This window comes from Pongo abelii, chromosome 7 (genome assembly GCF_028885655.2).
Source record: "Pongo abelii isolate AG06213 chromosome 7, NHGRI_mPonAbe1-v2.0_pri, whole genome shotgun sequence".
Classification (NCBI taxonomy): domain Eukaryota; kingdom Metazoa; phylum Chordata; class Mammalia; order Primates; family Hominidae; genus Pongo; species Pongo abelii.
Genome location: NC_071992.2, coordinates 146,526,202 through 146,540,153, shown reverse-complemented (window position 1 = coordinate 146,540,153; position 13,952 = coordinate 146,526,202). Strand labels below are relative to the sequence as shown.

The 13,952-nt window shown below is 42.1% G+C and overlaps 1 protein-coding gene across 18 annotated transcripts in view; it reads left to right on the top strand.

The window, feature by feature from the left end:
* Positions 1–13,952, top strand: part of ASAP1 (ArfGAP with SH3 domain, ankyrin repeat and PH domain 1) — a 389,931-nt gene that overhangs the window by 282,928 nt on the left and 93,051 nt on the right. For all 18 annotated transcript variants that reach the window (XM_024251018.3, XM_024251022.3, XM_063726810.1 and 15 more), the window contains 2 exons: positions 284–384; positions 7,364–7,433. In XM_024251018.3, coding sequence (XP_024106786.3) covers positions 284–384; positions 7,364–7,433 — 171 coding nt within the window. The remainder of the gene's footprint in view (positions 1–283; positions 385–7,363; positions 7,434–13,952) is intronic.

The window sequence follows — 13,952 nt, the reverse complement described above, 5'->3', positions numbered from 1 at the left end:
CCAGTGCATTGTGCTTGTTTGAATTCAGTTCAGAGTAGAGTTGGGTTTTGAACTAGAAATCAGAGACCCAGACCCCAGCTCTGCCTCAGACTTGCTTTGTGACTCTGGCAAGTGTTTAGCTGCCCTGTTTCCTCCTCTAAAATAAAGGCAAGGACCTGACAGGTCTTAAAGTTCCATAATTCCCTTAGACCCAGACCAGTGCCAAAGGCTCAATGGCAGAATAGAATCAAAGATGTGAGAATTGTCTCTAGTTTTTGTTTAATCTGTAGTTTTTCTTTCCTAGGATTCTCAGAGCCGGCAAGGAGGATACAGCATGCATCAGCTCCAGGGCAATAAGGAATATGGCAGTGAAAAGAAGGGGTACCTGCTAAAGAAAAGTGATGGGTATGTATGAGCCCAGCCCAGTGTCTCAGTGTGTGATTAACCTAGAAAATGTTTCCAGTCTCTCATATAGGGAAACACACTTAAAATTTTATAATACAGTAGCTGCAGACCTTTAGCACACTGGTTTTCTTAAGTAAGTCTGAGATTTGACCAGCTCTCTTTAGAAGAAACAGTAATTGCTCTGTGGTCCCTAAATGGCATTTCTGTCTTGTAACGTGCAATTATAGGAAGGCAGCTACTGGGTAGCACATGCAGCAGGCAAGTGCTGACCTCATACCCACCCACCTCTCCGCTCTTTTCTTTTTTTTTTCTTTTTTTTTTTCCCTGGGTTCACGCCATTCTGCCTCAGCCTCCCAAGTAGCTGGGACTACAGGCGCCTGCCACCACGCCCGGGTAAATTTTTGTATTTTTACTAGAGACGAGGTTTCACCATGTTAGCCAGGTTGGTCTCGACTGACCTCGTGATCTGCCCACCTCAGCCTCCCAAAGTGTTGGGATTACAGGTGTGAGCCACTGTGCCCGACCCCTCTTCGCTTTTATTCACTGCAGTTTTCTCTGCCTGGTTGCTCACCAGGCCACCCAACCTTGGGTGTCACCCTTGACTCCTTTTTTGCCTCTTGTATTATAGCCAATCTGGCAAAAGCCCTTCCATTTCTAACTCTGAAAGTAATATACTCTTGCCATCCCCTCAGCCCCTGCTCTAGGGTGAGCTGCTGCCGTCTCTCCTGGAGTATTCAGTGGCCTCCTAACTGGTCTGTTTGTATCACTCATTCTTCTTTTTCTGCAGTTCACCTTCACACAGCAGTTAGAGTGGTCTTTTAAACATCATAAAGCATGGCCGGGTGCTGTGGCTCACGCCTGTAATCCCAGCACTTTGGGAGGCCGAGGCGGGCGGATCACGAGGTCAGGAGATCGAGACCATCCTGGCTAACACGGTGAAACCCCATCTCTACTAAAAATACAAAAAATTAGCCAGGCGTGGTGGCGGGCGCCTGTGGTCCCAGCTACTTGGGAGGCTGAGGCAGGAGAATGGCATGAACCCTGGAGGCGGAGCTTGCAGTGAGCTGAGATCACATCACTGCACTCCAGCCTGGGTGACAGTGCAAGACAAAAAAAAAAAATCATAAAGCATATGATGTCACTCGCCTGCTTAAAATACTCCAGTGGCTTCCCTTTGCATATAGCATCTCAACCCTGCCTTCCTGTCCCACCTCATCTTGTTCCATTTTCTCCCCTGATCCTGCCACATGAGGCTTCTTTTCTGTTGCTTAAACAAATGATTCTGCTTCACAGTAAGTGCATAAGTAGAATCTTCATTATTCCCTTTAATAATTGTCTTTTTGGAGGGAGGGGACAGGACCTTGCTCTCTTCCAGGCTGGAGTACAGTGGCACCATCACAGCTCACTACCACCTCCCAACTCCTGGGCATAAGCGATTCTACCACCTCCGCCTCCTGAGTAGCTGGGACTATAGGCACATGTCACCATGCCTGGATAATTTTTTTTTTTTTTTTTAATATAGACAGGGTCCCTCTTTGTTGCCCAGGCTGGTCTTGAACTCCTGGCCTCAAATTCTCCCACCTTGGTCCCCCAAAATATTGGGATTACGGGCATGACTCACTGTGCCTGGCCCTATTGTCATTGTTTTTTTAGAAGAAAGCTCCTTGATTTCTGATTACTTATGGATATATACTCCTTGGCTTAATCTGAGACATGTACATTTTTAGTGTAATTTGTTTGTTAAAATTATAAATATTTCTCTTCTAAATTTCTGGGGTCATTGACTGTTTTGCTTTTTATTCTACTCATGCATTCAACAAAGATATTTTGAGTCCTGCTGTATGTCTAGGACTCACTCTTCTAGGCCCTGAGAATACAGCATTGAACAAAAGAAAATCTGGCCCTGATAGAGCTAACATTCTAAAGAAGGAAAGAGACAAAAAATACTCAATGTATGGTAGATCAGATGGTAATTAGTGCTATGGAGAAAGATCAAGCAAGAGATGCAGGTGGTGTGGGCGATGGGAGTGGTTCTTACCTTTATACAGGTGATTAGGGAAGACTTTATCGAGTTGATGTTTGAGCAAAGGAAGTGAGAGAAATCTACGCAGATACCTGGGAGAAGAGGGAGTAGTCAGGAGCATGCATCTCATGGTAACAAATACTTGAGAGTTCAATGTAGCTAGAGTAGTGAGCAAGCCAGGAGGTCATAGGAGATAAGGTCAGAGGGACAGGGAACCACTCCGTGAGATGGGGAATCATTAGAGGGTTTTGAGCACAAGAGTGACATAATCCAACATGTTTTGGAAGGTTCTCTCTGACTACCAAGCAAAGCACAGTCATGGAGGGTGAAAGCACAGAAACAAGGAGACCAGTTAGAGGGAGGGCTGCATCAGAAACCTAGATGGGAGCTGATGGTGAGGCCAGGGGAACTGCAGAAGAGAGGGTAAGAAGTGGTCAATTGTGGACAGTGGAGGCAGGGGCAGCAGGACTTGCTGATATGGGGTGTAGAGAAAGAAAAATCATCCCTAGCCCAGCATCTGGCTCACTGTAGAATCAGTTAGCTTAATCCTGCTGTGAAAGTAAAAGGAGAAAAGAAATCCCAACTAACAATTCACAGATTTAAACTGGGCTCTAGAATAGTGACCAAATGCTAGTCCAAACTGCATGAGATCAAGTGTACATAAATTGTAGATTCCATAGTTTATCTTGCTGAAAAGCCTCAGGCTCAGCTCCTTGTTCTTCCCTGACCATGTATGATACAGACATCTCTTGGAAATGTGGTGACCTGTTGTTCTGTCATCAAACGGAAAGTTAATATTGTGTTCCATTATGAGCAACAGTGTACTATTACATATCTATTGAAGCAAAAGTATAAAAGTCATTTTTTAACACTACTCTCCCGAAATCATGATGATCTTCTTCAAATTAGAATTGCCTAATTCTAAGTGAAGCAGTTAAAATCTGTATATCCAAGGAAGATCAACAGTCTTTTCCTAAGTGTTGTGTAGTTCAAACCCTAAAGTGTTCAAGTAAATTATCTTGAGAGCACCTGGGTATGCCTGCCACACACCCAGGTACCTGCTTACTCATCTCATTTGACATCTTTTACAGAGAGATTAAATCATTTGACTAAGATCGTACGGGCAGTAAGTATGAACACTCAAATTTGAACCTGGGTCTTCTGACTTAATGCCAGGGTATCTCCCCTTTGTTTTTCAAAGGGACCACTGCTACTGTTGTCACTCTAAGGATATGCAAGACATAAACTGGCACAAATTCACCCCCTTGACTTCTTCGTTCTTTTGTTCTTTTCCTTCATGTACTCATTCCACACACATAGATGAAATACTCTAGTGTATGAGGCAGCCTGCTAGATGCTAGAGGTAAAACATAAATGAGATATGGTCCTCACCCTCACTTTGACTGCAGTCTGTTGGAAAGAGATACAGACAGAGCTGTTGGATCATAGAGTTGGAAAGGAGGTTGGAAGTCAGATGGTTCCAACTCCTAATAATTGCACAGATAGCAAAGATGAGCACTAATAACCTGGAGTTGTTTGTGACTTCTGTGGAAGAGTAAAAAATTGAAATGCTTATACATGAAAACAGACTCATTTGCAAACAGTGACCACTGATATGTCCTGTGATTTTTCTCTGAAGTATTATTTGCATTAGTAATTTTTGACCCTAGCTTTGGAATGCTCTTTATTACTTAAAGGATTATAAAAATAATTTTTTAAAACTTTATGGACCAGAGGCAATTATTGAGAGACAAAGGAGCAATTGCTTCATTATATTTTCTCATTATATGTACGAAGGTGGGCATTACTGTCTTTGTAATACAGAAAAGGAAAATGAATCTCCAAGAGGTCAAATAACATGAGCAAAGTCACATAGCTAGAGATCGCGCTGGGATCAAAGCTCAAGTGATCTGGCATCAAAGTTGGAATTATCTATTTATACGAGACCATTTTCTAATAGAATTTTCTTTTCTGGAATTGTAAAATTCTAGCATGGCATAATCAGTAATTGTGTGTGGCACTCTCTGTGAGCGCCAGATGCCAAGAGTCTTTGGTATGTCCATTCAGGAGCTATGCAGACTGGAGCATTTGTAAAGCTTTCAGTCCAGAGAGTGGGGGAGATCACAGCAGTTCAGTCTAGTCCATAGAAGTCTTGGGAATAGAAGCTATCAAAATGTTCACAAAGATCAGGTGCTGGCTGAGCGCAGTGGCTCACGCCTGTAATCCCAACACTTTAGGAGGCCGAGGCAGGCTGATCACGTGAGCCCACCAGCCTGGGTGACATGGCAAAACCCTATCTCTACAAAAATTAGCCAGGCGTAGTGGCGCATATCTGTAGGCCCAGCTACTCAGGAGGCCGAGGTGGGAGTATCGCTTGAGCCTGGGTGGTCAAGACTGCGGTGAGCCATGATCGCACCACTGCACTCTAGCCCAGGTTACAAAGTGACACTCTGTCTCTCTCGCACACAAAAAAAGATCAGGCAATACTGCTCTCAGCTGTGCCAGGAGGTATCTCAAGATTGTTCCCTTTCCTCTGGCGATCTGAAAGTGCCTCAGTCACAATCTCTGTCAACCCAGAATAATGCTTCTGTGTTACTTTCCTTGGCTTTATTAGCAGCACAAGAGAAGGGGTGTGTGCGTGTGTGTGTGTGTATTGTGCTTCCATAATATACATGTGTAAGTAAAACTAATGAGTAAAGACTTAATAAAATGGATAAACTGAGGCTTTAAACTATTCCTGAAGGTTGAATAGTTTGATTGTTGGATTGAGTGTTTGATACTTAGGATGACACTGGTTTTGGATTAGTGTATACAGGGATGCCTCACCTATGTTAGCAGGCTCTTGTGAGAGTAAGATGGATGCAAAACTACTTGCAGAGAGTTAGTCACATTAACCAAATATGGCTCTGATTAGTTGAGAGATGCCACCTCTAATCAGACATTTCCCTGGTCAGTACTTCTAGAAGAAAGTATGTGATTTAGCTCTTATTTGAGGATGGTTTATCAATTAGTAGTTAAATTACCTCCTCAGCAAGGCTAGGATTTTGAATACAGTATGTTCAATTTGCATTTGGTTAGATGGTGTCAAATTCTTACTTCTGTGAAGCATGCTGTAGAACAAACTGTGCTTCTAGTAGTTAAATACACAGTATTATTTGTGTTTAGAGATGGTTTTAAATTTGTGTTGTGGCAGCTTTCTTAGAGGACTAATTTAAGAAGGAAAAGAAAAACACAAGATGATACTGTTTTAAATGCCTGGGAAAGCTACAGTGGTCTCCTGATGTCATTTGTTTCCACAGCAACAGAAGGCCTTCAAAACTTACTTCCAGCCTAGGGAATCACTGTTCCCTGCCCATTTCTTCTTATCTGATGGAAGTAGTCTCAGCTAGCCTGCACACACGCAGATCTGCCACACATGCAGTCTCTTGTCTGTGCCTGGAGCTTCACACACACAAAACTCTTCCAACTTTTAATTAGTTCTCTTTGGCTTTTTTTATCCTTCAATATCATCAAATCACATTTTTCAAAATGTCTATCACTTGTAACTAACTATTTGTGAATGATTTGGTCACCATTTACTTCCCTTTGTGAATCACGTACAGTTTTTTCTCGGGTCTCTGGAAGACCCCTAAAGGGGTGGTTTGTGAGTTACCAAAAATGATGATGCATTCTTGAGCCCTGGCTAAGCTTGTCCTGTACATCCCGAGGCAGTTCACCCCTCGCTCCTTGCATGGCAGACTTCTTGAGTTACTTTCTTAATTTCAATTTTTATTTTTTGTAGATATGGGATCGCCCTATGTTGTCCAGGCTGGTCTTGAACTCCTGGGCTCAAGCAGGCCTCCCACCTCAGCCTCCCAGAGTGCTGGGATTACGGGCATGAGCCACCGTGCCCAGCCACTTTCTTAATTTTTAAAAATCAATTATTAATAACAAAAGTAATAAATTGAACATTCTTATGAAAGATTCACAGATATGGTTGAAAACTGCTTAATTAATACCACCCCTAACAGGTTTGGGTCCCCTTCCTAGAGAGGAGTTATTATAATATCATTGTAGTACCTGTAATTCATTTATTGAGTCTCCTGCTGTTAGATTATTATTGTTTCTATTTCCCATTTTTACTGTCCAAAGCAGTGTCACGGCCGGTCACAGTGGCTCACACCTGTAATTTCAGCATTCTGGGAGGGCGAGGCGGGCGGATCGCTTGAGCCCAGGAGTTTGAGACCTTTCTGGGCAACCTTGTCTCTACAAAAAATGTAAAAATTAGCCAGGCATGGTGGGGTGTGCCTGTGGTCCCAGCTACTCTGGAGGTTGAGGTGGGAAGATCATATGAGCCTGGGAGGTCAAGGCTGCAGTGAGCCATGATTGTGCCACTGTACTCTAGCCTGGATGTCAGAGCAAGACCCTGTCTCAAAATATATGTATATATTTTAAAAGCAGTGCTGGCCAGGCGTGGTGGCTCACACCTGTAATCTCAGCACTTTGGGAGGCCAAGGCTGGTGGATCATGAGGTCAGGAGTTCGAGACCAGCCTGGCCAAGATGGTGAAACCCCATTTCTACTAAAAATAAAAAAATTAGCCGGGCGCAGTGGTGGGAGCCTGTAATCCCAGCTACTCCGGAGGCTGAGGCAGGAGAATCGCTTGAACCCAGGAGATGGAGGTTGCAGTGAGCCGAGATCATGCCACTGCACCACTCTATCTTGGGCAACAGAGCAAGACTCCATCTCAAAAAAAAATTTAAAAAGCAGTACTGTAATGAGCATTCTTGTACATGGCTACTTGTGTGAATTACCTTCCACCTGGGATAATAAAAGGCAACCAGGATTTTTTTTGGGGGGTTGGATTTTTTGGTTTGGGGAAGTTATTTTATAATTATTATTATGTATCATACTGTATTCTCACATGTCCCAGAGTGAATCTGATACTATATCTAGTTGTGTTTGACTTCCTCCTTAGGATCCGGAAAGTATGGCAGAGGAGGAAGTGTTCTGTCAAGAATGGGATTCTGACCATCTCACATGCCACAGTAAGTATGTTTCTTAATTTACCCTGCCCATTGTTATGTTTTCTGGCCTCATGGGCCAGAAAGCAAACACGATTATGTACTCAGCAGTAAAAATTGGCGCAAATATATTTATGCATTTGGGTCAGATCATTTTAGATATTCCTTTACCAAAAAAAAAAAAAAAAAAAAAAAAAAAGGTTTTATCTTGTCCTGTGGTGGTCTGCACCATTCTTTGGCATCACTAGAAACTTGTTTTTTTGCTCTCTCAAAATTAATAGGGTATTTTGATTTCATAATCTTATCTTTTGGGAAATATTGATTGTTCTGAAAAACCTAGGTTTTTGAATTATAAAGATGACAGGCTGTTCTTTGCATGTAAAAATAATGTAGGAAACGTAACAGTAGATGTAAAAACTTTGGTGGTAGTCAAAGGAGCGCACAGTAAGCTTTGCCCTTTTTAAACCAGCAGAAAACTCTTTTGAGTTCTTAAAGATGCAGAGATTGTAGTGGAAAATGTACCAAGCAGGAATGGAAATGGCAAAGTATATGCCAAGACTTTTTTAATGTTCTTGCTGTTTAACCCAGTAATCTCAGTTTGGATTTTAAAAACTCATTAAATTACAGTATCCTGTGCCAAGTGATCTCCTTGGGGCACTGCTCAATGAATTGCCAGCAGAATAGTAGAAATGAGATGAGCATTTATTATGTTGGCAATTTTGTATGACTTACAGCTGACTTTAGATATCTGTCAGGGAGGAAAGGAAGTACCACTTACCTTCATAAACTTTATTTCACTTAATCCTCCCAACAACCCATGTGGTATAATAACCTTCATTTTACAGATAAAGAAACTGAAGCACAAAGAACAGCTGTAACTTGGCTAGTTACTCACAGAATTGGAAGTTCAAGCTCGGGTGTCTGTCTGACATTAGTCCTTGTGGCCCTTCTCTCTCTTCCTGCAGAACACATCATCTTACTAGACTGTAAGCGCCCCCTTGGGCACTTACCTAGTCCTGTTCTTTCTGTCTTCAGCCTCTTACACAGAACTTGACATACAGAAGGCTCTTAGTATACACTTGTGGCCCAGTCCTTTGTGGTAAATGACTGCACACATCTTAAAGATTGTTGTCCTTTATGGAACTTGAGCAGTTGCATTGTCTCTGTCCCTTGCCCCTCGCAGCACACTTTTCAGTGATTCTTCAGAGGAATTCCTCAGAGGTCTGCAATTTCCCTCAAACAGCCCAGCTGAGATTTTTAGCTGTCATGCCAGTGGTGTCCAACTGCCCATCTGATATCAGAAATCCTGTCCACAGACTTGGATCTGTTTGTAATTATGATTGAGGCTATCTAACAATTAACAATTATTCATTTCTTCAGCAATCTTTTTTTTTTTTTTTTTTTTTTTTTGAGACTGAGTCTCGCTCTTTCGCCCAGGCTGGAGTGCAGTGGCGCAGTCTTGGCTCACTGTAACCTCCGTCTCCCGGGTTCAAGCGATTCTCCTGCCTCAGCCTCTTGAGTAGCTGGGACTACAGGCGCCCACCACCATACCTGGCTAATTTTTGTATTTTTAGTAGAGACAGGGTTTCATCATATTGGCCAGGCTGGTCTCAAACTCCTGACCTTGTGATCTGCCCGCTTCGGTCTCCCAAAGTGCTGGGATTACAGGCGTGAGCCACCGCGCCTGGCCCTTCTTCAGCAATCTTTTGTTAAGCTTCCATTCTGCCATGTTCTGGCGTAGGCATCAAAGATGCATGGATGAAAAATTAGATAATTTTTACTTTCTTATATTTAATTCCATACACAGTCACCTGTGTATGCCAGAGTGAACATTTCTGATTCTTTGACTATATAGATGGTGAGTTTTTAGTCAGTTACCATGTTTTTGTTTTGTTTTGTTTCATTTTGTTTTGTTTGAGACAGGGTCTCGCTCTGTCGCCCAGGCTGGAGTGCAGTAGCACAATCTCGGCTTACTGCAACCTCTGCATCCTGGGCCCAAGCCATCCTCCCATCTCAGCCTCCTAAGTACCTGGGAATGCAGGCACACTTCACCACGCCCAGCTAATTTTGGTATTTTTTTGTAGAGGTAGGGGTTTTGCTATGTTGCCCAGCTGGTCTCAAACTCCTGAGCTTAAGTGATCCACCCGCCTCGGCCTCCCAAAGTGCTGGGATTACAGGCATGAGCCACTGCACCTGGCCAGAGTTACCATGTGTACCCTAACTCTCTTTACCTTCTGCTGCAGAGCTCTCCCCTTGGATTTGTGAGGCTGTAACAGTCCTCACTAGGCATTTTGAGAAGTTATATGATGGTTTTATCATGTTGTATCTATTTGCTTTTCTTAGGAATCTGCTGTGGAAGGCAGTGCAGAGTGATGGGAGATCATATAGTTGATGAAGTGAATCAGTGGCACTGCTTAGTGGTTATATGACCTTGGGCAATTTGCTAAAAATAAGTTCCCTTCCCCCTCCTGATTTTATTCCTGCCAAAACACATTGTTGTGGCCAAACCAACTGTTTATATGCATTCTTAAGGCTTGAATTAACAGGTCTCATCACATCACCCACATTGTTCAGTGGCTAAGATAATGGACTATGGCATCTGTCTGATGTGAGTCTGAATGCCAACTTTGCCATTTACTTTGTGACCTTGTGAAAAGTATTTAACACATAAAGATTATATGAGGATTCAGTGAGATAACATGCCATGTGTGGCCATTCTGTTAATACTTATTACTGCTATTACCGTTAGTTTATTGGATGTTGCTGACAATACTGAAATCTGTTGACAAGCAAACCCTCCTGCTACAAACATCAGCACTCTCCTGCCCTCAGAGCAGCCTGGAGGGAAATGGCTTACTCTCCTAACTTCTGATTCCCTCCTGCTGATTTGTGCTATTCTGTTCCCCACTTTTCACTGGCTTTGGCCCAGACCTTTTTTGCTGCCAGTTACATCACTCATAATCACATTGCTGCTCCCACAGAAAGGTCTCTAGCCAGTTTTAGCTGGCTTTTCCTGACTTTGCAAACACCATTGATTACAATTAGATTGAAAATCAAGGCCAGCAGTTTTCTGAGAAAAACATAGAGGGCTTCTTTGAAAAAGTGGGGATAAGAGCTTTTGTTGTGAGAAAACTTGAGGTGTTTGGGACACATGGAAATTCTTTGGTTTGAAGGCCCTCATCACTGTCACCTTTGCAAATTGTTCTTATCAAAGTGATTCAGGAGAAGGCCAAGTATGCATTTAGATTAATGGTGCAGGGTTTGTTGGCTTGGCCACCCAAGCAAGGTCTGCACCAGAGGTGATTCATCTCCCCAGCTTACTATTCTAAGGAGAAATACATTTCTGTGTACACCTGAAAAATTGGCAGCCCATCCTTAGAAGATTTCATTCATAAATTCTTTGCTTTTCATGTATCTGTTAAGACAAAAAATTTTTTTTACCAACTATTCAAAGTAATGCAGCACTGTGGGAACCAAATTCAGTGTGAATCTCTGAATGTGCTATAACAGTAGTAATATTGATAATAGCAGCTTCCAACTATGGACCATCTAGTATGTTCTAAACATAGTATAAGATGCTTTCATTTCAAAATACCAGTTCCAACAAATCTTTGGCAAACATTTCAGTTAGCCTCAGGCCAGGCATGGTGGCTCATGCCTGTAATCCGCTCATGCCTCAATTTGGGCCCAGGTTTCGAGACCAGCCTGGGCAACGTGGAGAAACCCTATCTCTACAAAATAAAAATGCAAAAATTAGCTGGGCATGATGGTGCACACCTGTATTCCCAGCTACTCGGGAGGCTGTGAAGTGGGAGGATGGCTTGAACCTGGGAGGCAGAGGCCGCAGTGAGCCAAGATTGCGCCACTGCACTCCAGCCTGGGCGACAGAGCCAGGCCCTGTCTCAAGAAAAAAAAGTTTTACTCAGCCTCAAAACTCAAGTAGAAAGCTTATATGAAGCCACTAAACTATTGTAATTTCTATAGTTTTGAATTGTTTGCTTTTTCTAACTAAAAGCATTATAGTATAAATAAATATCATAAAACAAATTACAACAGAAAGTGTAAGAATTATAGTTGACATATTTATTGTAGTAATCTTGAAAAATCAATTTCAAAAGTATAAGCAGCTATGTTCTTCAAAAACCCTGCTCCATGAATTAACCACAGTGTCACATTCTGTTTAAATAATGGGTTGTAGAAAGAAAGAGAACTGCCATTTATGCAGCACTTAGAATGCACCCTGCACTTCATCTTCAAGATGGCCCTGCAAGATAGGCATCACTATCTTCATTTCTCACCATGCTGGAAATTCCTAGGAGGTAGGGACCGCATGTTACTCATCTTTGAATTTTCAGTACCTAACACATTGCCTGACGTGTACTTAGTGCTCAGTAAATACTTTTCTAATGAGACTGCATTTTATAGATGAAGCTCAGAGAGGTTAAATTCCATGCTCAGGGTCATGAAGTTTGTAAATAGCTGGACCAATTTTCTAGCCTTAAAGCCTGTACTCTTTCTACTGTATCATAGGGTTTTTTTTTCCTCAGATGCCAGATTGTTGTTAGGTCTTTGAAAGTTTCGTGAATAACAGTTCTTTGCAGTGGAACTCCTTACCTTGGCCTTACCTTGATACTCCTTGAATTAGTCAGGGGTCTTAGGGTAGAGAAGGCCGTAAGGGATTCCGGGAAGGGAGGAGAAGGAGGAGTACTTGTCATGAAGATAATGCAAGTGTTCTAAGAATTTATATTTGAATCTGAAACTGCCTTAATAATACATTACATCTTTCAGATGTCTTCAGATGCCCTTATGATTAACACTTACAGCGATTATTAAATTTATTGTCATTTTTTTCTCCATCAGCCAACACCAACAGTATTTTTAATAGCACACGGAAGTTCATCAAGGTCTGGTGTTTTACTCAAAAGGGTTGGAAATCCAGCTGGCCTCTTTAGAGGTTCCACCTCTTAGGTGGATAATGTGTGTGTGTGTCCACCTGCTTGATGGGCTGATCATTTTGAACAGGGGGAGAGTCAGACCACATCCTTTTGAGTCCATCTGCAGTAAATGCCCATTCAGGATCTTATTGTCTGTGCCTTTTATTAAGCTACTTAACTTGTACTAATCTGTGAAACAGAATAACAGTACCTGTTTTCCATGTTGTGAGAATTAAATAAGATAATGCATTTAAAGCTTTGCAGAGCCTGGACCGCAATAAGTGTTCCTTAAACTTAATAGCTGTTGTCATCTCAGTGAGCTGAAGTAGGATCACAGCATCTGGAACCCTGGAGCCAGACTGCATAGACTTGAATTTCAACCCTGACACTGAATCTCTAGCGAGGATTTTCCATCTAAATAAAATGGGGCTATTAATAAGGCCTAATTTGTAAGTGATTGTCAAGATTAAATGAGTTTATTGGTTATAAATAATTAGAACAGAATGTAGGGCAGAATTAGTGCTCAATGAATGTCAGCTATTATTATACTACTTCTCTAATGTATAACTATCCCCATTTTAAACTGTAGTTTATTGGATTTTTTTTTTTTTTTTTTTTTTGAGACAGCATTTCCCTTTGGAGTGCAGTGGCACCATCTTGGCTCCCTGGGCTCAAGCAATTCTCATGTCACAGCCTCCTGAGTAGCTGGGACTACAGGCATGCGCCACCACAGCCAGCTAATTTTTAGTATTTTTAGTAGAGACGGGGTTTCACCATGTTGGCCAGGCTGGTCTCAAATTCCTGACTTCAAGTGATCTGCCCACCTCAGCTTCCCAAAGTTCTGGGATTACAGACGTGAGCTGCCGCACCTGGCTGTTGGAATTCTTTTGTATTGCTATTTTCATTACTACTCAGTGTACTTTACAGAGCCCATTTGGGGTACTTCTCTCATAGAAATTTAATTTCTGCCTGTTAGGGATTAACAGCAGCTCTGTCACCTTCCATGGCATTTCACTAAAGCAAGAATTGGATGTGTCTCTTCTCCCTTTCCTTTGGATCTTTAGATCTAAGGTCTGTTGTTTTCTTGCCCTATCCAGAGCCCTGAAGATAACATTCAGCTGCCAGGGCTTTAAAAGAAGCACTGAAAGCACATACAGGAAACAGGAAGAGACCTGCAAAATGGATTGCTCTCTTCTTTGCCATTAATGTATTCAGTAACCTTGTTTCTGTTACTGGCCTTCAGAGCTCTCCTTAGCTGTCCTCTGATTCCACATCTTTACTCTCATTGTCACTGAAAAGAGAGAATGAGAATATTTTTCTTCGCTCCAACAGATTAGAAAGCAGCACTGTCAGTTGTAAGAGGGTGAACTTTGGAGCCAGTTAAACCCAGGCTCACAAATTTAGAGCTCACAAATTTAGAAAGTGTGACTGTTTGGTTAGAGTATATGCTGTTGGTCCTTAGCATATACAAAGGCCTTAGCATATACGAAGGTATATGCTAAGGGGTAAAAAGGTTTTTTTTTACTTTTACTAAGGGGTAAAAAGGCTTTTTTAAAGTCTTGATTTACAAATTTGAAGGTATAAAACCAAGGAACCTGCAGTTTGACAT